Source organism: Microtus ochrogaster, chromosome 7 (assembly GCF_000317375.1).
Source record: "Microtus ochrogaster isolate Prairie Vole_2 chromosome 7, MicOch1.0, whole genome shotgun sequence".
Classification (NCBI taxonomy): Eukaryota; Metazoa; Chordata; class Mammalia; order Rodentia; family Cricetidae; genus Microtus; species Microtus ochrogaster.
In genome coordinates, this window is record NC_022014.1 from 26,813,333 (window position 1) to 26,838,310 (window position 24,978).

The 24,978-nt window shown below is 49.6% G+C and overlaps 1 protein-coding gene across 2 annotated transcripts in view; it reads left to right on the forward strand.

Moving 5' to 3' along the window:
- The window catches only part of Pitpnm3 (PITPNM family member 3), an 89,607-nt gene that overhangs the window by 36,662 nt on the left and 27,967 nt on the right, over nt 1–24,978 (forward strand). For both annotated transcript variants that reach the window (XM_026780961.1, XM_026780962.1), the window contains one exon: nt 8,958–9,005. In XM_026780961.1, coding sequence (XP_026636762.1) covers nt 8,958–9,005 — 48 coding nt within the window. The remainder of the gene's footprint in view (nt 1–8,957; nt 9,006–24,978) is intronic.

A 24,978-nucleotide genomic window follows, 5' to 3' on the forward strand; every position in this document is an offset into this window, starting at 1 on the left:
TTTTGTTGTATGATAGGGCATCTCTTGGGTATATTCCCAAGAGTGGTATTGCTGGGTCCAGGGGTAGGTTGATCCCGAATTTCCTGAGAAACAGCCACACTGCTTTCTAATCAGCTATACTCTTTTGCATATAGGTAATCAGTTGTCCCAGAACCATGTGTTGAAAAAATTTTTGTCCTTATTGTCTTGCTTGGGTATCTTTGTCAAAGTCAGCTGGTCATAGGCATATGGATTTATTTCTAGATGTTCCATCTTACTGAGCTTATGTGCCAGGGAGGTCTGTGTATTTACAATAAAACCAGAGGTAGGACAGCAAAAAATTTGTGTTTCTTTTGCAAGATTTCTTTGACTGTTCTGGATTTTTATATGATTTTAGGGTCAGATTGCTCATTTCTGCAAAGGGACCAGCTGGGACTGGCTGACTCTGGAGATCAGCCTGGAGCCTTACTTTCATGGCATTATCAGTCCTAACACATCAATATGGAATGCCTTTACATTTACCTTCTTTGTTTATCTCTTTAAAACTAATGTGTCTGTGCATGTGCGTATATGTATGTGAGAGTGTGGTATGTGCCCATGTGTGTGCACAGAGGCTGGTAGCAGATGTCTGGGGTCCTGCTCTATTATTCTCTTCTATTCTCTTGAGTCAGGGTCTTTCCTGAACCCGGAGCTAGGCTGGTTGCTAGCAAACGCAGCATCATCCTGTCTCTGCCTCCTGCAGCACATGAGGCCACCCTCTACCTTCTACATGTGTGCTAGGATTTGAAATCTGGTCCTTGTGCTTGCACAGCAAAGTGCTCTTTCCTCCTGAGCCATCTCTCCAGCTCCTCTTCTCTAATTTCTTTCAACAGTGTTTTATAGTTTTCATTGAACAAGTCTGAGCACTTGTTTCATTAAATTCACTCCTCAATATTTTCTTTTATTGTAACTGGAATTGTTCCTTAATTCCATTTTGACACTGTTTATTGCAAATCTGTGGCAATGCAACTGACCCTCTTTGTTGATCATGCATCCTGAAACCCTGATAGATTTACGTGTGTGTGTGGGGGGGGTGTGTGAAGAGCAAAGGGATTTTTTAGGATTTCCTATATATAAGATCATGTCACCTCCAAATAGAGAGAGTTTTGCTTCTTTCTTTCAAGTCTGGTTACATTTTATTTCTCCTAGTCTAATTTCCCTGATCATGCCCTCGAGAGCAATGTTGTACAGAAGTGGAAAGAGCAGAATCTTGTCTCATTCCTGATTGTTTGGGGATGTTTTCAGTCTCTTACCATTACACATATTCATTGCAGTGATGTATTTATTTATGTGTAACTAGGCGTTTTGCAGCATCTATGTCTTTGTGCCACCTTCATGCCTGGTGCTAGCAGAGGTCAGAAGAAGAGGCTGGATCACCTGGAACTGGAGTTGGAATTGGTTTTGAGCGCTTCGTGGATGTTGAGGATGAACACAGGTCATCTGCAAAAGCAGCAACTGCTCTTAACTGCCAAGCCATCTCTTTGGGGGCTTTTGAATGTATCCCTCATCTGTTCCCTCATATTTCTAACTTGTTGGGGATTATTATTTAGTTGAAGGTGTTGGGTCTTGCCAAATGCCTGTTTATTCTCATCTATTGAGATGCTTGTGTGTTTTTCCTCCTTTGTTCTGTCTCTTTGGTATAGTTGACTTTTATACATTGACTAACTTTCTGAGGTGCTTGACAGGTTCTTCCATGTTGTTAACCTCTTATAGTCAGGGTTCATATCTTCCAGAATCATATATTCTAATAGTCTATGAGCTATCCCTTAGGAGCCATCTATGGTCAGGGCTCTTTTCATTCCTAAATGATCGCCTCATCACTGATGGCAAAGAAGCAGTCAATGTTACGTATCCCTGATAAATTTCTCTTTCCCCATCTCTGCACTCTTTAGCTCTGCTCCCAGCTGTTCACCGCAACTTTAGATTCCATCCCTGCATCTAGACACATGGTTCCCAAAGAGTTGGGCCAATAGCATTAGCATCACTCGGGGACTTGTCAGAAATGCAAGGGTGGGTGGGATCCCACCCGATCAAACAGAGCCAGCCCAATTCTAGAGGCGCTTAGGAGCCATTTAGCTAGCCCTCTAAGGGACTCTGTTGCATGTTAACTTAAAGAGTGATTAAGGATTATGATCCCGGACTGGTTCTGGGGATGCACAGCCCCATTTCCCTCCACTCCCCTTGCTGCAGCCTTTGAGTTTGGTAACTTTCTTGCACAGCCTTGGCTTTCCTTTCATGGTTAGCAACATTTGGCATTGTGTTCCACTTGTTTGTAGCTGCCTGTTAGTGGAGCTCTGAGTGATGGGAAATGTTTATTTAGCACAACCTGCCGCCATGTGATCACTAGAAAGGGCTAGGAGACACCACAGGATGAGTAAACAGCTCCTGATTTATTCTTTTTGCATATTTTCATCTTCTAAAGGTATCCTCTTCCTCAGATGTCCACCTTTTCCCACACACAGGGACAGGTGTCTTTGCCTGGCACACACAGGGGTCCGGGAAGGCTCATTTCACTGCCTCATTTATTGTGGATGGATGCCCAACTTCTTGCAGAATTCGGGGCCTCTGGTGTTTCCTCCTGAGCCTGCTGTGTTCTCTGAGCTTCCTCTACATGCCTCAGACCTCACCCTGCAGAGCTGAGCCTAGGCTCTCCTCTGGACTGAGCTGGCTTTCTTGGTACTTGACCTTTGTAGTCACACAAGGCTCCACACCGAGAGGGGTCCATAGTCTATGTCATGCTCCACTGTTGCCATCTTGAAATCCTTAACGGTTTTGGATAAGGTGATTTAATCTTCCATTTTGCCCTGGCTCCTGCCAACTCTGTAGCCATCCCCAGCTCTGTCCTTCAGTACTCTCTGCCTTCTATCTTTTTTGGGGGAGGGGGAGGGGGCGTGCTTATGCACAGTTTTGTTTTTCAGAAGACATTTCTTCTTATTTTCCTTGGCTGCTGGAGATTCAGATGAAAGTAATTTATGTTCTTTGTAGAGATTCGGGGCAGAGGAAAAAGTCTGGGCCATGCAATCAATTTACTGTCTTCCTTCTCCACTTCTGTGATGTTCCTAAAGTAGGAGAGCAGTAACATTGGCTGCTGTGGTAGTGGGAACTGAGTCATTGCTACCTGCAGGATGGAGCATAAAGCTCCCATCCTGGCAGGCACGGCCATCCTTGTTCCCCACAGTCGTCATTTCCCAGGGCTAGTGAGTTCTCTATTACTACAAGGAATTTAGCATCCTTGAGCAGCTACCATGAAGGACATTAAAAAAGGGGGCATCAAACTATTGCTAAGGCCTGAGATACCAACATCATCTCTGATGGTCTCGGCATTCCTCAGCTCCCCCTCCTATCACTCTGTGTTTCTAGTTCACTAGAGAGGATCAGGGGTAAGCTTGTCAATGATTGCTCAGATCCACCCGGAGCAGCTCCACCTTCATCTTTCCCTGCTCCATCTCTAGTTCTTACTACCCTGGGCTCCAGGAAGCTCCCCTGAGGTCCCATCCTCGTCTTGTCTGTCCTGCCCATCACAGCTCATCTGCCCCTCACTTGCCTATCTGAGCACAATTGTGTCTTTCTAGGTTTGCACTTTCCTTCCACAGCCTGGCATTTAAGTCTATCTTGACCCCAAAGCAGCCAGTCAGGTGTCCTCCTGCATCCACACATCCCATCCCTCACTTACACATTACTTTGTGTCACAACCAGTGTAGGTAATTTGGGAAGGGCCTCAGGTTTGATTGATTGCCCATCCTCCAGCCCACTTGAGCTTTTACAGTTCACTTAATCAGTTGCTCTAACAAGATGGGGGAGAAATAAAGAGAGAGCTAAGAGGATGCAGAGCCTGAGCTGAGGCTCCAGGTACTAAGGAAGCTTACTGGGGCCATGATAGACCAAGAAGGACACAACAGACATAGGGAGCAAGTGTAAAAGTGAGGATGAAGGTCTGAGAGACAGGGAGGTTTGGGAAGTGGGAGAAGCTCATCTTTTTTCCTTTCCTTTTTTGTCGGGGGAGGTTAGTATCTCACTAAGTAGTTCAGTCTATCTGTGAGCCGGAGACCCTCCTGCCTGGCTTTCTTGAGTGCCTAGGTTCAGGTGTGTGCCACCACGTCTGGTCTACAAAGTTCATTCTCACTGAAGTTGGGGTATTAGGCATTAGATGAGGAATAGAAAGGGGTGGGGGAGTCTTGTGGAGGGAGCAGGGGAAAGAAAATTGAAGCTGAAGGTCCTGCATGGAGGCTGAGGAATAGGGGCTTCCTTGGGAATGGCCCTGGGTCTGTGAAATGGATTAAGCAGGGTAGCGTTGAGCTAATTTGGGCAGAGCTCATTCTGAAGAGCAACGTGGAGGACTAAAGGAGCATTGCCAGGACGTAGTCACTGAGGGTTGGGGATTGGAGGTAATGAACTACTACTTGCAGTGAGCATTTGGGGAGTGGCCTGTTTAGGAGGGGCAGGTAGGTCTTTCCTGGCCAGGCTCATTCTTGAACTGACCTAACAGCTGGGCTGAACCTATTAAGGCCTTCCAAGGCCCAGGAACAGGAGCATATCAGGCACATAGGGGCTTTAGCATCTCGTGTCCTGGAAGAACAGATCAAGAATTCCCAGACCTTTCTCCAGGGTCTGAAACCCTCCCAAGGAGACATACAACCTCCCTTTGAATGCAGAGAATGGTTTCTCTTGTTCTGCATGTTTATTGAAAGAGATTGGTTCGTGGTTATGCATTTTGCACATTTTGTGTCTCTGGGAGGGAGCTGGTGGTTTTCTGGAAGATGGGTGAGAAGAGGAAAGAGATCACTTGGTAATTAGCTAAGAGTCATTAGCACGGTAGGAAGTGTCTTCTCTGGGGAGATGCTGTGGCCAAATCCCCCAGACTGTATGAACTTGAGAAAGGCAAGATTTTTGGGACTACAGCCTGAAGCAGCAGTGGCCCTAGCTCCCAGCCCAATCCTCAGCCTCCAACCCGAGCCCCCAGTCCTCAACCTCCAACCCCAGTCCCCAGTCCCCAACCTCCAAACCCCAGACCTGAGCCTCCAACCTCCATCCCCAGCCCCCAGTCCCCAACCTCCAACCCCAGCCCACAACCCCCAGCCCTCTCGCCTAACTCTCTGGCTTATGAGTGCTTCTGGCATCTTCTGTGATTGAAGCACGCTTAAGCAGAGACAAAGTGGTTGGGCCCAGGGGCCCTGGAAAGTTCCAGGCCAAGTGGGGTCTCATTTAGGTAACGCAGAGCCAGCTGCACATTTGGTTAATGGCCCACGTCCAGGGAGCCCGCTAATCAGGAAACCGGGTTTCACAGCTTATATAATTCCTCTGATGCTGGTGGTGGCTCTGAGGGGAGATAAAGCTAGTCTAGGCTGAGCAGGCAAGGCCAGCCTGCTGCTGTTGCTGCCCCCCCCCTCATCCCCACCCCATATCCATCATTTATAGTGTGGATAGTAGGCCCACCATGGTGACAGTTCTGTAATCCTAGCACACTGGTGGTGTGGCTGAGACAGGAAGATTGGAATTCCAGGCCAGCCTGGGCAACATAATGAGACTGTCTCTGAAAAAAAAACAAGGGGTCGATAGGAGTAGGAGGGAGACCAGGTAGGCTAGGTGGCAAGAATAATCAACGCATTGTACATATCTATAATAAATCAAAGAACAGATGATAGAGAGGAAACAAGATGGCAACAGCAAAAAGCAGACTCATGACCTCAGTGTCCTCATCAGTCTCATGGGATACCTGGCTCCAGCATCACTGTAGGCGAACTATGTCTGCAGGAAACACGGCCAGCCTCAACACCCCTTGCTAAGAGTCCCTTCCCTGCTCTCTTCCCAACCACCCTCAGCCTCTCTTCCCCAAAGACCCTCCCCTCACCACCTGAGCCCTCCCAAGAGGCCACAGCCTAGAGATTACAAGAGGCAGAGAGGCAGGGTAATGGGAAGGAGAAGTCCTCATCATGGCCAAGTGATAGAGCCCTCTGAGTCTCCGTCTTCGTATCTGTGAAGGGGACCTGTTTTGCGTAGGTGGAAGGCACAGCTGTTTCAGGTGTGGAAAGCACAGGCAGGATGTAAAGTATCTGCACTCCTAGGAATAGCCTGCTGCATGTACACAGCAGTAGCCATGCTCCTGGCTGGCCGTGAGATCTCTGGGCTTGTCTCTAATCTCCTTCCTAACCCTCCCTTCTCCAAATCTATTAGCATCCTATGTGCCGTTATCTCAAATTCACGAGCCTCCTGGCTTCCCCCGCTTTCTACATCCCAGCTTCTCCAACAGACTTTCAGGCCCTTTGGCAACTTCTCCATCAGATAATCTTGCTTATGAAAATCCTGCCGCAGTTCAAAGCCGTTCTTGCTTTGTGGTCAGGAGAGCACCAAATGGGACGAGCAGCTTATAAAGGGTCTAGGTATGAAGCTTCTGTGGCCTGGGTGAGGGCCCAGAGATGGTGAACCAGAATGGTCTCCCTTTGCTGGTAGGTGCATAAGAAATGCCAGGGCATTGCTTATGATAGTCAGGGATGTGACCAGTGCTCCAAAGAGCCCTTGGTTTGGGCTTCACTGTTCCCAGTTTTGAATTATTTTATCTCCGATTTTGTGGTTTGTGAGTGAAGTCTGCGGGTCCTGCGCCCCAGGCTGAGGCTTTGTTGCATGTGACCCTGTGCTGCAGCACCTCGAGACCTCCCGAGATGGGTGCTTGGCCTTCCTCAGTTCCATCTGGTTGTCTTGTCCCACCTTTCCCCTCCCTCCAACAGGAACCCGGGCTCAAGCAGGGTAAGGGATAGGTGCTTCAATCTGCTATGCCTCCCTAGGCTGGCAGTGTCACAGTGTATTCTGAGTGTAACTCGGAGGGATCAAACTATTACCCATCCTATCCAGGAAGCAAGTGTTCCCTTCCTAGAGGGTGAGGACAGCTCACCCTAGGTGGGGACAAGAGGTACGCGGGAGGCCAGGTGTATCACTCCACTTCCCAGCTGTCCATTATGCACCGTGGCTGGCAGAGGTTGGCAGTGGAGGACTTGGGAGATGGTGGGCTCCCAGTGTGTGCATTCTATGTTAGGGAGTGGGGGTTCCAGGCCACTGAGAGTCACTGCCATTCTTACAAGGAACCCTGAGTACAAAGGAGCATATACTAGTATTCGGCAGACCCAGGTTGCGAGTCTTCAGAACAAAGTCGGCACCTTTGCTGCTCTTCTTGCTATCTTGGCAGAGACATTGCTGTTCCTTTTGACTAGAACCCAGCTAATTATGTAGCTGTTTCTGGGTCCAATCGAAGCGGCAAGAGCTTTGGGAGCCATTGTAAGTCATTGCTGCACCAGAGCTTGTCTTTCTTGCTTATTATATTCATGTAAATGGGCATCCTGCCCAGGGTCACCCACCCCCGCATCCTGCCTCTCCTGGACTTGGCATGCCTTGAGCATGGTGTTTGCTGACCGTTTGTAACACCCTGCCTTTTTCTCGGAAGCTCAAATCATGGCTCTGCTGCAGGCTTCCCCTCCTGCCCCCGTCCCCCATCCATCACGGCTGACTGCATTCTCAGCACCATGCTCCATGCAGAGGTCTGCTTGTCTTATACGCACTTTGCTCTTCGTCTCAGTATTGCCCACAGCACTTGGCGCCGTAAGTGGGAAACAGAGAATGTGTGACCTCATTTCTGTGTTAGGGAAAGTGACTTTGTCCAGATGCACATATGCTCTGTGGCCTCAGATGATACCTAAGTGCGACACCTGTCATTGCTATCTGATGCTGGGTCTTCCCTGGTTCCCGTCTGCATCCAGGTTATTCTCATCCCTGGGATACAGTTTGTGGCCACCCCATCATGCTGGGTGGGAGCCACTCCATGAAGGCCCCATCCTCTCTTTCCCAACTGGACTCTTCTTGGACACAGACTGTCCTGCTGCTGGGCCTGGGAAGAGCTCTGAGCCATGCACACATTAGCCGGTGGCTCTGTCCATCTGGCTCCACCTTGTGTTGTGATGAGGGCAAAAGATGACGTCTTGAGCCAGTTGTCACATGTAAATCAGTAAATATAACAATAAGGGCAAACTGGGCTTGGTGCTGAGGGAAGAGAGGGAGGATAAGAGTAGACAGATCTCTGAGTTCGAGGCCAACCTGGACCGCAGAGTTCCAGGCCAGATAGGGCTGTCGATCTACAGTGAGACCCTGTCTCAGAAACAAACAAGAGCAACAAAAAAGGCAGTCCTGGTGAAGTAAGCCTTAGCTTCCTGCTGTGTTCTAAGAGCTCTAATTACTCACTGCGTGAGGCCATTCTGAGCAAGATACGAGCAGGACCCTCCATTGTAGAAAGGAGTCACAGTGGACCCTGGAAAAATGGCTGGGATTTCCTGGATGACAGTGCCCTGGAGTCCTGGGGAAAGGGACAGGGCAGCCTCACATGGTCTAGGAGATCCTTTGACGTCCTGAAGTGCCCTGAGCCCTTCTGTAGAGAACCAGGGTTTTTTCAGACATTTTCCCTTCCCCCTACTAACTCAGAGTTGTTTAGGAAGTCCTCAGCCATGGAGAATGTGAGGTGTCTGGGAAGTCTCCACAGAAGCCAAAGGCAGCAGGATGCACAAATCAAAAACTGAGGACAGAGGTCTGGGCTTGGGAGAGGTTTAACTACTGCTGCTTGAACACAGTACCCAGCTCAGACCCTCATAGGACAGGGTGATGGCAGGGAGGGGGGGAAGCATCTGTCAGCGACTGCTTCATAAAGTAGGGGAAGGGAGGAGCCAGCAAAGATAACCCTGAGAAGGCTAAGGTCAAGGGCATCACCAAGGAGCCAAACACACTCAACATGATGTCCCGTGGGGGCTCAGTGCTGGGTCACGCACAAAGGCCAAGGGCTGACTCTGATGTGGGTGGGGTACAGGGTGGGTGATGCCTCTGCCACCCCGGCTCTGGCGGGCAACCGTCAGCAGTTCCTCTGGGGAGTGCAGCATTGGTGTCTCATGTCCTTCTTGTTTCCACAGGAGAAGGAGCCACAGCGTGTACGTCCAGCATCTTGCAGGAGAAACAGCGTGAGTTACACCTGGTCCCCCAGAGCCTTTCCTTCCATTAGAAGAGGGATGCCCCTGGGCCTGGTCCCCTCTAGGGCTGAAAGCTCCAAGGGTGGAAGGACCTCTCCCATTTGGCTCCTGGGCAAGAGTAGAGAGCCTAGAGCCACTTGGTCTGGGTTTAGGCAGCTCTCCTGAGACCCTGGGGTTTCTAAACCATCCATGCTGGGCAGTTCTGGTGTCGGAACTAGAGCTCGGACATGAGGCTGATGACCCTGATAGGGGATCACAGAAAGTTTGGTGGCTGTCCTTTTCTCGGGGATGGAGAGCGGGAGGGACTGAGGAGGCAGCCTTCTTGAGCCTCGGTGGCATCAACATTGGATGCCAACTTCCAACAGCTGTGGTTGGTCCTGAGGTGAGCAAGGTCAGAGTGCATGAGGTTGTTCAAGGCTGGGCTCCAGAGGATGGTCCTTTCTAAACACATTCTGCTTTCTAGATACTGTCATTGTGTATGTGAGTGTGGGAACATGTGAGGTCAGAGGCCATCTTTCTGGACTTGGTTCTCTCCTTCCGTCATGGGTTCTGGAGATCAAACTCAGGTTCAGGCTGCACAGCAAGTGCTTCTATCAGTGAGTTATCCCACTGGCCCTGGACACGCTGCTCCTTCAAACCCCTTCAAAGAATGGCAAACTCTTCAGTCAGGACTCCTGGGACTGAGTTCTTGGGGTTTCCTGTCCGTGTGTGTGTGTGTGTGTGTGTGTGTGTGTGTGTGTGTGTGAACAGCCTGTCTTGATTCTTGATTCTTTCTGCCTGTTTTCTTAGGAAGATGGCTATGGGATTGGGTGTGCTAAGGTCACGCCAGCACACTGGTCACATGTCTCACTGACACACCAAGTGGCTTGGTGGGCAGCACCCGTGCCAGATCTTGTCTTCATTATGGGGCAATATTGACTTCCACATGAGGCTGGGTTTGGGGCAAGGGCTCAGAACTCCCCTCATTTTCCTGCCTGCTGTTTTGCTTGTGGCTATAGCTTTGGGGAGGTTCAATCCATATTGCTTCCTAACTTTCCAGGCCCCAGCTTGAGGCCTTCCTTTAAGCCCTCCCCTCCTCAGCTGATCTTCTGTGGAGGGTGTGTCAATATCAGCATCCATAATTCACGGTCCAGCCCAAACGGCTACACTGGCCTCCAGCACAGCTTCCCTGGTCCCTGGTGTCGCAGTGCACAAAGATAAGGACAGAGGGGTGGTGGTCATGTGCCTCTGTCAGGAGCGGTGGCCCGCAGGCTCCAACCTCCAGCATGAAGGCAAAGAGAAAGGACAGGGTGCCAGGAAAGGGGGCAGTTAAAATTTTGCCTTATTACATAGAGGTGACAATGGTGACATAGAGACTAAAGCCACCAATGAAAAGAAATGATTACAGAATTTACAAGAGCTGAGCCACTACAATAGGAGAGAGGGAAGCCCTGACCCTGGCTGTAGCTTGTGTGCATGTGTTGGGTGGGCACTGGCTCTGGCCCTGGCCCTGGCAGCTGCTTGTGTGTGTATGTTGGGCAGGTGGGTGAATGTTCTTTGGAAGAGAAGGGCAGGGGAACAGCTTGGGACTCCTGGTTTGAATAATGACTGGGGATTTTAACTAGGCTGGTCTCTAGTTACCTGGCACCTGGCCCTGATTGCCTCAGGGCAGGGGAAGAAGACAGGAGTGGTGGGTGAGTGTTAGCTACAATAGGCTGGGTGTGGATTGGGGTGTGGTTGGCTGGTTTTGAAAGGCTGTATTCATGGGCAAGTTTGTTTCTGTCAGAATTAGCCCATGTAGGATTACCGGTGTCTCATTTGACCAGGAAGTCCCCAACATGTTGAACCATCAAGAAGTAAAAAAAAACCCAATATAAATACACGAGGAAGGAAAAGCCCAGATCATCTATCCCGGGCTTCCTTCTTGTTCATTTCATATTTATTTTAGAGACAGAGTCTCACTATATAGCCCAAGCTGGCCTCAGACTTTTGGCAGTCTTCCTGCCTCAGCCTCTCAAGTGCGGGGAGTTCAGTCCTGTACCATTGTGACTTGCTGCCGCTGTCCCTTTAGTAGTGACTCGGAGGTGAAAGCGAGCCACCTGCAACAGGCTTTGTCACCAGGAGGCCAGTCACAGCTCCCTTCCACATGTTCCCACATACACAATTGAATTGACAGGATGCCTCTATCTCCTGTGACTCCCTGGGGAAAAAATTGCATTTCGGTAGTAACAAAGTCTTTTTTATTTCATGATTATAGATTTTGGTCAAAATTATATTGCTGAGAGCTGTCATTGTCTCCTGCTCCTTGAGGATATTTTTATGAGGGAAAGAATAGCAGCTGATGTGCAAAAGAATTTTAGAGCCGTCACATCTTTGTCTTGAAGGCTTCCCTGGCTGGCACTACCCAAATCTAAGCCCAGTGTGTTCGGATGGAAGGAAACTTACACTATAACGGGCTTTCCTGCGAAGGCGAAAGTCTTTAGCTGAGACCAACGCTTTCCACATAACTCTACAATTATGTCCTGCCTACAATTTCAGGCATTAAAATCATTTCTTCTTTTATGAAGTGATGGTGGTAATTGATGGTGATGTGTTTGTTTATTTCAAATCTGAAATAGGCAAAATAAAAGTTTGTGACCTGCATTCGGAAAGGCTGTATCAGGGTTTATGTTGGGAATGTGCTTTTCCCCTGCCAGTGCACATCTGCACATTTTACCTCAAGTGACTTTTCCCACTGCGTGTTTGAACACTCTGAAAATAAGATAGTCCTCGGGGCGAGGAGTCAGATTCCCTGCCACCTGGGACATCACGCTGTGATGGCTGGTGTTTAAAGCTCTATCCAGTTACTGTAACTCTTTGGGAAAGTGACTTAGCATCTCTGAGCCTCATTAGATGTGGGAAGATGGCTGAACTCTCTGCTTTCCAGGTCAGCCGAGGGTATCAGGGGCTGTGGAGCAGATGCACAGGAAGGGTCTTTACCGTCCTCAATTATACCTTGGATTTCCATAAGCCCTCACAGCTGGAACTCCTGGGCCGTATGTGAAGGTGTATCTCATGGAGCTCATCCTATGGCTACCTGGCTTTACTGTGATGTAAATAGTGTTTCTCCTTTGTTACGGTTCAGATATGAATTACCACCCCCCTGACCGTTGGTATCCGGCTGGAGGGTCCAGTCACTGAGAAGTGATGGGTTCATAATTTGATGTTGTTACTGGGAGATGACAGAAATTACTGGAGTCATAGTCTTGGAGGTTATATCTTGTCCCTAGCTCCTTACTCTGCCCCTCCCTCTGCTTCCTGGCCACCTTGAGGTGAGCAGTTTTGCATCTCCATGTCTTTCTGCCCTGATGGTCTGCCTCAGTACATCACAGACATACCTGAGTCTCAGTACATCACAGACAGACAGACCTGAGTCTCAGTACACCTTGGAGCCTTTCCAGTGTTCCTCTGTGACATTTGATCAATACTGATAAAAAGCTAAGTAACTGGTGGGAGGTTGCCAGGTCCTCTGGTTCGCAGCTCTGGGACTTGTGTGCTCCTTGGACTCCCTGCTCCTTGGTAGCTTTCTCACAGTCCTGTGTTCGTTTGCATTTGGACAGACAGCCTGGAAGTCCATGACCACTTGTGTTATTTAGATCCAGGTGGGGTGAGACAAAATGGGGGAGTGCTTGGGTGTGGGGACAGTGTCGGGGCTTAGCCTGGGGAGCAGGGGGCCTGGGCCATTCTTCCCAGCTTGCCTTGCAGTCATGGCCAGGACTGGGGCCCAGTCCTCTGTTCTGTTGGTTGATGGATGGAGTCCCTCTGGGTCTGTTATTCTAGGTGTCTCTGCTGCTGCCTCTTTGTCTCCTGGTTTCCTTTGTCCATGTCTCTTTGCATTTCTGCCTGTCACTGCTCACTGATCACAGGGACATTTTCAGATGCTTCCCTTGTGCCTGAGTGAGCCCTCCTGTGGATGTGGGTCCCGAGAGACTGAAGCTCACTGCTCTGTTCTTCCCTTCAGAGAGAAAAGCCTCATTCTCCACAAATCTGAATTTCAAACCTGGGCTCTTTCTAGACAGCGCGCCCCCACCATCTTCACCAACACCTTGGCAAATGAGCCCCCAGGACAGCACACTGCCTCCAGCAGAAAGAACTCAGGCTCACCTCCTTTTCTTGACCACCATCCCTAATTTATAGGAATCCCAAGCTTCTCTTGCTAACCTGCCCTGGCTTCCTACATTGACCTCCATGCCTCTGATGTCCACCATTCTTGTCCTTACGAGTGGCAGGGAGGTCTTTGCTGGAAATCTGGACTTTCTAGGCCTGTTTGCCTAACTTACTCACTGCCCAGTGCTCCATCAGTGTCTCCACCCAGCTTCCCCTTCCATCAGTGTTTCCTTGTCGTTTGGATGTCAATTGTCTGTGTCCTTTCTAGAAACCATCTGTGCACACACTTCTTGTAGGATAGTGGGGAGGTCCGAGATCCTGCTCATCCCAGCATCCTAGTGGAGGGATAGCAGATGGCAGGAAAGACATAGGTCCCACAGGACTGCAGACACTGGATGGCATGCTCTGTGGAGGGAGCTGTTCTGTCCTTGTGAGCTTCCTGCATTGTCTACGGGATGGAAGTCTGCTGCCTCTCCTCACAGGGGACATGAGACCTATTCCCCACAGGCCTCCCCTGTCACTCTGGCTCAGCAGGTGCTAGGTGTGTTGGGAATGGCTCAGGATTTCCCCTCTGATACCCATTAGACCTGGAGCTTGGGAGGACTGAAACCATGATTTCGGGATCACAATGTGAAAACAAAGATGGCCAGGAGCAGATGGCTCCTAAGCAAGGCAGTCATTTTGCTCTCTCCACTCCACCAACCGCAGAACTTGACCATGCCTGACCAATGTGGATCTCCTGTCCTGAAGTGTTTTTCTTCCCAGTTGCCCCAGGAACCTGGGGACGTGCTCTGTCCATTCTGTCACACAGGACCAACTTCATTACTACTCGTCATCAGACTGTGCATAGGTCAGGGACATGGAAGGACGCTTGAAGCTCCCTCTTCATGGAAAAAGTTTACTTCCTGTGGCCCTCAGGGTTAGGCCTGGCCCACATGGCATACAACATGAACTTGAGACATGCTGGCTATCAACTAGCTTTCCCAAGGGCCAGTGCCGGCATCAGCTACATCTGTCCCACGTGTGGGGCAGCTAACCACAGCCATGTTTGTAGATCAGAGCAGGGGCGCTCAGTGGGAATCTAACTCCCTCTAGTTCCCAGACCAGAACCTGGCAGTGGCCAATACTAGGCTCCAGTTTTCTGGTCCCAGACTGACTCTGCATCTTCATCCTTACCTCAGCTTCTCTGTTAGAGCCAGATGTATCTAGGGGCCGAGTCCAGATTCCAGCCCCTGGCTCTAGTCTGAGGGTGGATCCTCAACTCAGATGGAGGTGATGAGGGCATCTCGGCATCACCCTCCCCACTGGACAAGGCTGATGTCGTACCCCATTGCCTAGGCTCAAAAACTAGAGGACAGTTTCCTTCCCTGAAAACCCTCAGATCATAGTCCACCTGGGATGACCCCCAGGCACAGTGTACAAAGCCCCTTGCCCACAGCTGGCCTCCCCTCCTCCGCCTGGTAACTGGTATCTTTTCCTGGCCTGTGTGGGCAGCTTGCTGAGCACAGCTGCAGACAGGCTATATTTAGCCAGCTTTAATGAGCTCAGGGTGGCAGACGTCCGCGTTGGGAGCACTTTTTCTTGCATGTGTGCGTATGTTTGGGCCTGGCACGCTTCCTTCCTTTGTGCGCGTGCACAAATGGAGTGTCCTTGTGCACTAATATGTGGCAGTGCACTGGTGTGCTCATTTACCTGGGGCTAGTGTGTGCGGTGTGCACAGATGTAAGTCTCTCTGCACAGAATCTCTTGTGTTGCGGTTGTGTACAGTTCTGATGCTTGTGGTGCAGAATGGGAACAAATCATTAGTCCATTCGCTTGTTTGTTGAAAAAAATATTTAATGAACACCTTTATTAGCCAGGGCCGTGATAGTCTCTGGGGATAAAACAGAGCACAGCCAAATGAACACAGTCTATCTTTTAAAGGTTTTATAGCCTGGGAGCTGGAGGAAGAGTCCTCAAATAACTATAAAACTATAATTGTGGGCTGAAGAGATAGATGGCTCAGCAGATAATGGTGCTTGCTGCCAAGGCTGACAATCTAAGTTTTTCCCTGGAACCAGCATGGTACAAGAGAATCAGTTCCCACAAGTTGTCTTCTGTTCTCCACATGCGTGCCGTGGCACATGAGTACTGGTGTTTGCCTGTTTGTGCATGCTCATGCAATGTGCGTGCGCACGCGCACACACACACACACACACACACACACACACACACACTCGTGCACACACACACACAGTGGTAAGGATTTCTGGGCTAGATAGTTGACTTAGCAGTTAAGAGGACTGGCTGTTCTTCCAGAGGACCCAGGTTCAATTCCCAGCACCCACATAGAAGCTTAACAACCATCTTTAACTTCAGTTCCAGGGAATCCAACATCCTCTTCTGGCCTCCATGGATACCAGGCGTGCATGCAGTGGTGCACAGACACACGTGCAGGCAGAACACCTACACTCATAAAATACAAAAGTTACTTGTCCCAGGAAAGAGATCCATGTTGCTTTGTGGGGGGAAGGTAGACCCCCTCTCTAGGAGGAAGGAACACGGATGCTTCTGTAAGAAATGGGAACACATGAACAGTATTCAAAAGTCCAGACGTAAGAAGTAGAGGTTCAAGCAAGGTTCAGGTGTGGTGAGAGGGAAGTGGGGGTGTTTGCCAACTGTCTGAAAGGCAGAAGTGCCTGAGTTTGGAGGGAACGAGGGACCAGAGGTAGAGATAGGCAGAGTGGTGGTGGGGTGTGTGTGTGTGTGTGCAGACTCTGGTTGACAAAGAAGTGTGGAGCAAGGGGAAAGGTGAGACTAGAGGGTACGGTGATTCACAGTTGTAGGCTGTACCCTGGGTCTCAGGCAGAGGTCTGGCAGAGGGAAGGCTCATAAACCACATGGCAGGAGGAGAGCCTTGCAGAGGGATGCAATTCACGGATGACTCAGTTGGCATCCATGGGGCCAGCTTCCTGGAGAGTGCCTGACAGAGGGAGCATGCCTCTTCTCAGTTCTCCTTTAGCTCTCCCTATGGCTCAACCTTACCAGAAGCCGTGGAGCCTCCTCTTTAGGGGCAGGGCTTAGGATGTGTGGCTGGTGGGGGTGGGGGTGGGCACGGGAGGCCGACCACTCAGTGTAGACCAAGGACTTGGTGTCAAGGAACTGCACTGTCCTCTGTTTCTCAGAAAGCCAGTGTGGCTTTGGCCTTGGGTCCCACCCGGGTGAGCAGATGAAGGATCCCTCTGGCGAGTGCACAGGCATCTCCTTCCCTAGTTTCCCTGAGACTCTGCATCTTCCCTGACATTGGTTGGTATCTGCAGCCCTGTGCACACATGGGCAGAATCCCTGTGCCCACACTGGAGGGTACAGGGACTTTTAACCCAGTCCCTGGTCACCTATTTGTCTTCATCTGTAGCTTCTGGTGGATTCCTGGGTCTCTAGGTGGCCAGGCCTTTGAGTTCCTCTCCCTCACGGGACTGTGAAGGGCCCAGACCAGGTCTTCGTCCACCCCTCAACTGGGATGGTGAAGCAGGACCCTTTTATTTTTAACTTGAAGGAATCTTTTGTGTCTTCAAATCCGCTTTTCCTGGTAACAAAGAGAAAACAAGAGCTGGGGAGCTTTGCCACCAACCTCGAGGCAAAGGAGTTGGAACAAGCAGAAAATATAAAGTCAAATCTCAGAAAGGGGAAAAAAAATCACCTTGTTACATGCACTTTGAAAATATTCTTAGTTTTGATCTGTTTTTTTGAGTGGGCCGTGCGTGAACAAGGTAAAAGCTCAAAAGGCATGAAGGATGACGCATGTGCCTCCCTCTCTCCCTCTCTGCACCCAGCTCAGCTCACCCAGCCCTTCTTCCCAGAAGTGGAAAGGATGACAAGTATCTCATGTCCCACTCCAGACTCTGAAAACATGAACATATCCATAAATATTCACTTCCATATATATTTTTATATGTACCCCACACAGATGGGAGTGCGCTGTGTGCTCCGTTTCCCTCCTTGCCTTCTGTGGATAATATACCGCAATTCTCCTTCTCTCTCAGAACATCTACAGGGTTCAGGTTCATTGATCTAGGCCTTGAGTGTACTGCATCTCTGGGAAGCATTTGATTTAGCTTGTCCCCTATAGGTTGCCTCTCATCATTCAGTATTGTAAACAACATAGCAGTGGTTAATGGGAGTACATGTAACATGTTCATCACATGGATTTGGCATTGCCGGGTCATCGGGTGTTTTGTGTTTTGGATGGCATTGCCAGATGGCCCTCCAGAGACTTTTATTCTCAAAAAAGCTGTTTTCTCACAGGGTGTTGACAGTGGCTGATCTGCCAAACAAAGGCAAGGAATTGTGGGTTATTTCAGTAAACTTTAGGGTTCTCAGCACCTTTTTGTGTGTGAGAGTCATTTCCTGTCCCTTGGCTGGGAGCCACTGTGTTTGCAAGGGATGCTTAAGTGTGTGTGTGGGGGGGGGAGTCGCACTGGATGAGGCTGCTGTGTTCTGTTGTGAGAGTGTGTACTTCCAGGCAGGCAAGCCCAGGCCTGATTAGACAGGAAATCCTAACAGAGTCAAGCCCCACTGTCCCAGCAAGCTCCTGTGCCCCATAATAGGGCCTGCCTGCTTTCCCTCTTAGCCCTGGCTCTTGTGAGGGGTCAGAGCTGTGGTGCAGCAGGCATTTGGGGACTGAAGAGATCACCCCTTTCCTACCCAACTCCCTGACTGTAGGAAGTAAGAAGTGTGACCCGTGACCTGAGTTCAGATCCTCTCAGGTGTTATCAGTTAGTTTTTCCCACACTGTGACAAAAATATCTGTTAGGAACTTAAAGGAGAAAAGGTTAGGGTTCTTTTGACTCAGAGCTTAAGTTCTTCATGTGGTGAAGACCTGTGCATGAAGCCTGTGGTGGAGTGGTTCATTTGTGCCTTGAAAGAACAGGAAACAGGGGTAGCTATAACCTCTAAGAGGCTTGCTTTTTAGAGCTCGGTGTCTGCCACCTAGATGCCATGTCCACAACCTCCCCAGAACAATACCAACAGCTTGGGATGGTTGTTCAGAAACTTAGGCCCACGAGGGGTGTTCTACACTGAGACCGTCCACTTCCATCCAGAGAAGAGTCTCTTAGTCCTTTCTTGGTTTTCTGTGTGAGATGTTCAGGCTATCCTGGCTTCTCAGAAGAGCGTGAAGACTGCTCGAGACATGGGATGAGGACTGCATACTGGAGACCCAGATGAAGGGACCTGTGTTCAGTACAGAGGGCTCAGTGGGGACACCAGGCTTGGGGATGTCACACCCTCCTGGCAAACTCACCTGGCCTGGTTCAAGATGGTGGCTTTCTGGCCCTGAAATGGGTTCCCTTAGCTGAGTTACTTCTCCAAGACGTTCCCATGCTCATTTAGGGTGCCCGACAGTATGTTCTGAATAGGTAAGGTCTAAGGCCCAGACCCTAGCAAGGGTCAAGTGTCAAGGGGCATGGGGCAAGCTTTTATCGGGCTAGTACCTCTTTAAAGACACTGATTTACTGCACACACCTCTGCCTGTTAGCTAGGCAAAGCCAGGCGGATATGATTGGATTTTGACCTTGAGAGGGTTAAGAAGGCACCTGAGGGAATCTCAGTTTCTAGCTCCCACTAACCCTGGGTGGAAATTCCATCCCAGCATCCCTGCCAAGTGTATATTGCAGAGCTTGCTTGCATTAATTACATCAGTAAAAGAGAATTCCCTGCCTGCAGGCCAGAACAGGCCACTGTAGACAGCTGTAAATGCTTCCAAAGTATGCTCAACCATGACATGTTGTTTTCCTGCGCTCTACTTCCCAGGTTCAAGCATGGCTCAGCTTGCATCTCTAACTGGGTCTGCAGTGTAGATCTGTGGTGTGGGTCTTCACTGTGAATCTGTGGTGTGCAACCACAGTGTGTATCTACTAAGTGATCTGTAGTATGGATCTGTGGTGTGGGTCTTCAGTGTGTATCCACAGAGTCAGTAGGTCTATGGGGGGGAATCCATGGCGTGGCTCTGACGTGTGTATCTGCAGCATTAGTTAATGTTGTGAATCTACTGTGGGAATCAGCTTGGATCTTCAGAGTGAATCTTTAGTGTGGATCTGTAGCCTGGGCATGCAGTGTGGATCTGTGGCATAGACCTATAGCCTGGGCACGCGTCGTGGATTTGTAGCATGGATCTGCAACCTGGGCATGCAGTGTGGGTCTGCAGCCTGGGTATGCAGTGTGGATCTGTAGCCTGGATCTGCAGCCTGGGCACACATGTGGATCTGCAGGTTCACTTGGTTGACTCTTCTCCAGGCTGGCCCTAAACTTTCTACAGTGTTCCCGCCAAATTATCAGGCTCCGGGTATGCCCTTAAAGTAGCCTGAAGTCCTCACTTTGAACTGTAATTCTGGCTTGGGCAATCTCATTTTGTAGCTCTGGATCATGTAAGTAGATTTGGTCATATGATCTAGATAAGTTTTAGGCATGTGACTCTGACTTGGTCATATGACTTGACTTTGTTCATGTGATCTTCCAAGCTTGAGATCTCTGTAGCCTGGTGCTGGATTTTCTGGGTGTTTTCAGCTCTGACTCGAGTTGGGTAATATATAACCACCAGAGCAGAAATCAGAAAGAAATACTGAGTGATGTAAGTTTGTGACCAGCTTGTAATTGTTCTTAGTGTAAATATGACAACACATGCTTATAGTGTCCAGTTAATGTACATCTTCATAAATACTTAGAGACTAAAATAAACATGAGCCAACTAAAGAAACAGTAGAACATAGGGAAAGGTGGAGAATAGGGGAAACCAACCTTGGTCCCAGTGGGACAAAAAATTACATTTCGATGATTTCCTTGGACTACAAGGCTCAAGAGCCCTGTCCCACCCCTTCCATCTGCCTAGAATGTTGTTTCCCAAGGCTGGATGCTGGGGCACCTTCAGGGGAGGGTGACCTGGTGTCTGATTGATAACTGAAGCCAGGAGCTTTCAAGTCTAGCCCTGAGGAGCCTTCCGGGACTGCCTAGCAGCAAGGCTGGGCTACAGTCAGGAAGTAGGCCCAAGTTAGTCAACTTTCTGCTCCCCCACAACATTTGATACAATTAACTTTAAAGAAAGATAGGCTGAACACTCAATGAAATTCAGCTGGCTCACTTTCATCTTTCAAGTAGCCCCCAGGGAAAGCTTCATTGGATAGGAAATTTTTTGGTTTTATAAGAGGCCCAGGAACTTTCTGGAAAAGGCGTTTTTTGTTTGTTTTTTTGTTTTGTTTTTTTGTTTTTTCCTGCTTCTTGCCATCGTGTCTGAATTCTGCTATTGAAGATCAATCCCCACCTAATATTTTGGCTCAGAGTTTCAGAGGTGTCAGTTGATGGTTGCTTGGAGTCTGGGTGGCACAGTATACCTTGCTGAGAACATGTAGGGGAGGAAGTTGTTCACCTTCTGCTTGCCAGGAAGCAAAAGGAGAGACAGGAAGGGCCTGATGGCCCTAGAGACACTATAAGTCTACACCCTTTCTCACACCAGCCCCCATTTTCCAATAGAACTGCAGCTTGGGCACCAAGCCTTTAGCACATGGGCACCAGTGGGACATTCAAGCTCTAGTATGGAGCAAGAGGGCAAAGTCTCCAGGAGCTGCAAAGCGATGCTTCTGCCTATCTGCGTATTCTGTCTTGCAGACATTTAGGTCCCTTTCAGGACAGGCTACATGGTTCTGGGCTGGGCCAGCTCCACTCAGTTCACTTCTGGGTCGCTGGTAGAGGTGACAGCCACTGCCAAGGGACTGGAGGCTGGAGAACAAAACCGAGTAGTGAGCATTTGCTCCCGTTAGGTCCTGGCAATGGGTGGCAAGTGACTGGGGACAGTTGGGCTCTTCTGCCAGGCTAGGGTGATGTTTTGCTTAGGGAACCAAGCATGTGGGTGCTGACCTTGGCTTTTGTCTCTGGAGCAGTATGGTGCATGGTAATTAGAAGGGATGATCAGGATTTGTGCTTTCCCAAGGCTGTGATTAAGCAAAAATAGCCTCTGTTCTTTAGCCGGCAGAAAGAAGCATGGTGAGCTGGGTGGGTCACCAGTTCCAGGGCTGGGGCTGGTAGGGTGCTGGGAGCAGGCACTGTAGTAGCTGGCCTGCCTCAAAACCCATCATAAAACATTGTCACAAAACCAGTTTACCTACCATAAGTGTGAGCCCAATAGGGACCCAGCCTGAACAGGGTCATGCAAATAGAGATGAACAGGTGGTGGAGAGAAACAGGTGGCTTGATGACCAAGTCCTGGGGCCCCTTGCAGGTGGCTTTCCACCACCCAGAATCCTTTCCTGGCCTCTCAGCACTAGAAAACCTGGTGAATCCTCCAGGTATGGAACAACGGGCAGGTCAGGAGCAGCTAGCATTCCCAGAGCACCTTAGATCCCAGCTCCTCCCAGGACTCGCTCAGGGAATTCTGCCTCACAGAGAAAGAGAGATTGCTCCCTGAACCTGGAGTCTCTGGGGCCTGAGCAGCTTGGAGAGGCTGTGTAACCGTGAGCATCTCGGATCATCACTTCTAAGCAGTTTTTATGAAAGGGCCAGACCCTGAAAGCTGATAACTTCTGCCTTTATGAGGCTCCTTGTTTGAAGGAAAATAGAGCAACTTTATAATAGCAGGTCACACCCCATTCAGCACGCGAGGTAACATCCTGGTCTAGGTAGATCTGAGCAGACTTTCCAGAAGGAGTAGCTATTGAGTAGGGTCTTGTGGAACACAGATGTGTTTTTAGTTTGCAAAGGGAAGAAAGGCTCATAGGCACACAGCTTGGCATAAGCGAAGGTGGAGAGGAGCAGAAGAGTTCTGCCTTGTGGGAGAATCAAACCCAGTGATCTTGATTGTCATGCGAGGTTCTTAAAAGAACTAGCCTTTGCTGAGTGTGGGGGTACCTGCCTATAATCTCAGTGTGCAGAAGGCTGAGGCAGGAGGATTGCCAAGGACTGGAAGCCAGCCTGAGGTACATTGTAAGATCTAGTTTTGAAACAGCAGTGACAGCAGCAACAGTAACAATAGCAACATTGCAAAGTCTTATGGGAAGGGGACAGACAGACAGACAGAGCAGTCTTAAGGTTACTCTCCTGCTTGTTCACAGAAGCCTCTGCTAGCCTGTGGATGACTCTGGTCCTGGCAGGAAGTGCTCTAGGGAGCAGTGTCTGCATTCACCAGGAAAGGTCTCCTGGCCTCTCTGACAAACAGCACAACATCTATACCTCTGTGAATCCAAGGAAGCAAGGTTCTGTTCCCAAACGCAGAAAGAATGAGATGCTTCCTTTCTGCTGGGGAGTGAGGCAGGGAGAAGTCATGCTGCAGATACCTCTATCCAGCCCTCAGCTCTCATCCCTACTGATTGGGGAACTGTTTCAGCATCATCTGTGGTCAAGATGCCTTGTGCATCCACCAATTCCATGAGTATTGTGTGGTCCCCAGGGAACTGACACCAGGCAGATGGAGACTGTTGGAGCTCCTAGGTCTGTGTCACCAGTGAAGATGCAGGATTCAGCCCCTACTTAATCGAGGGCATGGTGCCTGGAAGACAGCAGGACCCTCATGTCTTCCCTGCAAGTTATTTATAGCCTCGCAATGGTAATTTGTAGCAATCACAGCATTTAATCCTGTAATCACACTGCAAGCAGGCACCCAGCCCAGTGAGGTCGGTGAGCCTGCCAGGGCTCAGGGAGGGACTTGGCTGCAGGACAGGGAGTGTGGAGGCGGTAATGTCCTTATCAGCCTCTACCTCATCTTGTCAGCCATGCCCCGCCCCCTGCACCCTGGATAATACGAATAACAATAGCAGCTAACACATTTCACAGGTGTCATAGTCTATGCCTTGTTCAAAAGCTGTCACCCGTAGGAGCTCACTCATTTTCACTATCACTCCATAAGGGAGTTACAGTATCACTGTGGCATTCCTGCACTCCAGGTGAGGAAACAGGCTCAGGTCACACAGCTGCTAAGAGTCATGTCTTGAACTTAGGCCTTTTGGTTTCAAAGCCTAGGGTTTTGGAGACCATGGTCTCAGAGGTAGAGATGTCCCATCTACCTCTGTCCCACCCTTACTATTAGCTTTGGCTCTGCAGACACACACTCTGGGCTCCTCCGCGCACCTGCCCCAGAGGAGCATACGTGCTCAAGAGGCCACATGCACCACAAGACAGCTTTTCACTTTGTGTTGGCGTTGGCTTCTTTCCCAGACACTCTTTCCCCGGTGACAAGGTTTAGAAAGAGGACTTGGGCAGCACACCCGGACTCTATTCATCAGATGTCCTCTGCTTTTTGCCTCTGCGGAGAGGGACAGCCTGCCGCTTGCTGCTTGGAAGGGCGGGGCACGTCTGGCTGAGTGCCCTCTTCTATGGAGGTGGGGCCCTCTAGCGGGGAGTCCTTGGCCTTTTTTATTCTATGGCTGTCTCAAATGGCCTGGGTGGGATGCATGTGAACTACACATTTTAAAATTCACTCATCTGTAAAATGGGGCTAAGAACAAGAGTTACTTAAACTGAGAAGGCAGATGGGGCGATGGGTGAGTTGACCCCTGTCAGCCCTTAATAAAGGCTCATTGAAGTGGGCTCATTTCTCTTCTCTTTATGGCCGTACTGACCTGAGTGCAGAATTTTGGCTTCTCCTATTCAGACTCAGGGCCAGGTCTTTTATAGTTAGAAGAAGAACAGGGGACTGGGGGAAGGGCAGCACTGGCCTCCAATCTCAATACCCAGGAGACAGGGGAGAGGAGGATGGTGAGTTCCATGCCAGCCTAGGCTATTTAGGGAGACCTTGTCTCAATAAAAACAGAAAACAAAAACAAGACGCAGGGGTGAGTAAGGCACGTGCACACAAGTGTGCGTGCCCGAGGTGGAATCCCCAGAAGTCACTTAGAGCTGGACACAGACCCTGCGTCTGTAATTCCAGTGTTCTTACTGCAAGATGGGAAATCAAGACAACAGAATTCTCAGAAGCTTGCACGTGACCATTTCTCAACAAGGTGAGAGATGAGGACCAGTGCCTGAGGCTGTCTTCTGACCTTCACATGCAGGCTATGGTACTTCTGCACATGCACGCATGCACGCATGCGCGCGCGCGCACACACACACACACACACACACACACACACACAGAGAGAGACAGGAGAGAGTCACTTGCTCATGCTATATAAACTGATGAAAACAGACAGGAGAATTAGAAAAAGTAGTAGGCAGAGCCAGGCCTTAGGAACATTTGTGCTAGCCTCTTCCTCATAAGAGCCAACCTGTCCTATCACCGAGGAAACAATTTTAATCCCCACAGAAGTAGCTCAGAGCTCACAAAGCAGTTGCCTTTAGCCCAGGGTTGTGTCTTAGGGACCGGATAGTTCAGAACTGCTCTTCCCAGCTGAGAACAACTCCTTGTGTAGAATTCTTTGCAGATAGATCTCACTGGACCAGGCTGGGGAATGGGGAATGTCGTCAGTCCTAGGCTGACTACAGTCATGGGAAGGGCCTCCACTAACCCTGCAGGGGTGAGAAGGACCTTGGGGAGGATTATCATCATCTAGAATGGACTTCTGAGCAAGAAGGTGAGTTCCCCATCAACAGAGGCAAGCAAGTGCTTCAGAGTCCAGCTGTGTTTTTTTTCCTAACACAGGCAATAGTATCCATCTCCTGGGGAATGGGAGAGGAGGCACGGTGGGCTGGGTGAAGTAAGGACTCTTGGGAGGCAGACATTGTTTATGTAAAGGGAGGCTGTGGGATATCTAAGATCTCTTTCCATATGAGAGTCTGGTTCAGTCTGACCTAATGCAGAGCATGGGGCTTAGATCAAGCATTGGCACATTATTCTGGAAAGATCCAGATAAATATCTTATGGTTTGAGGGCTGTGAGTTT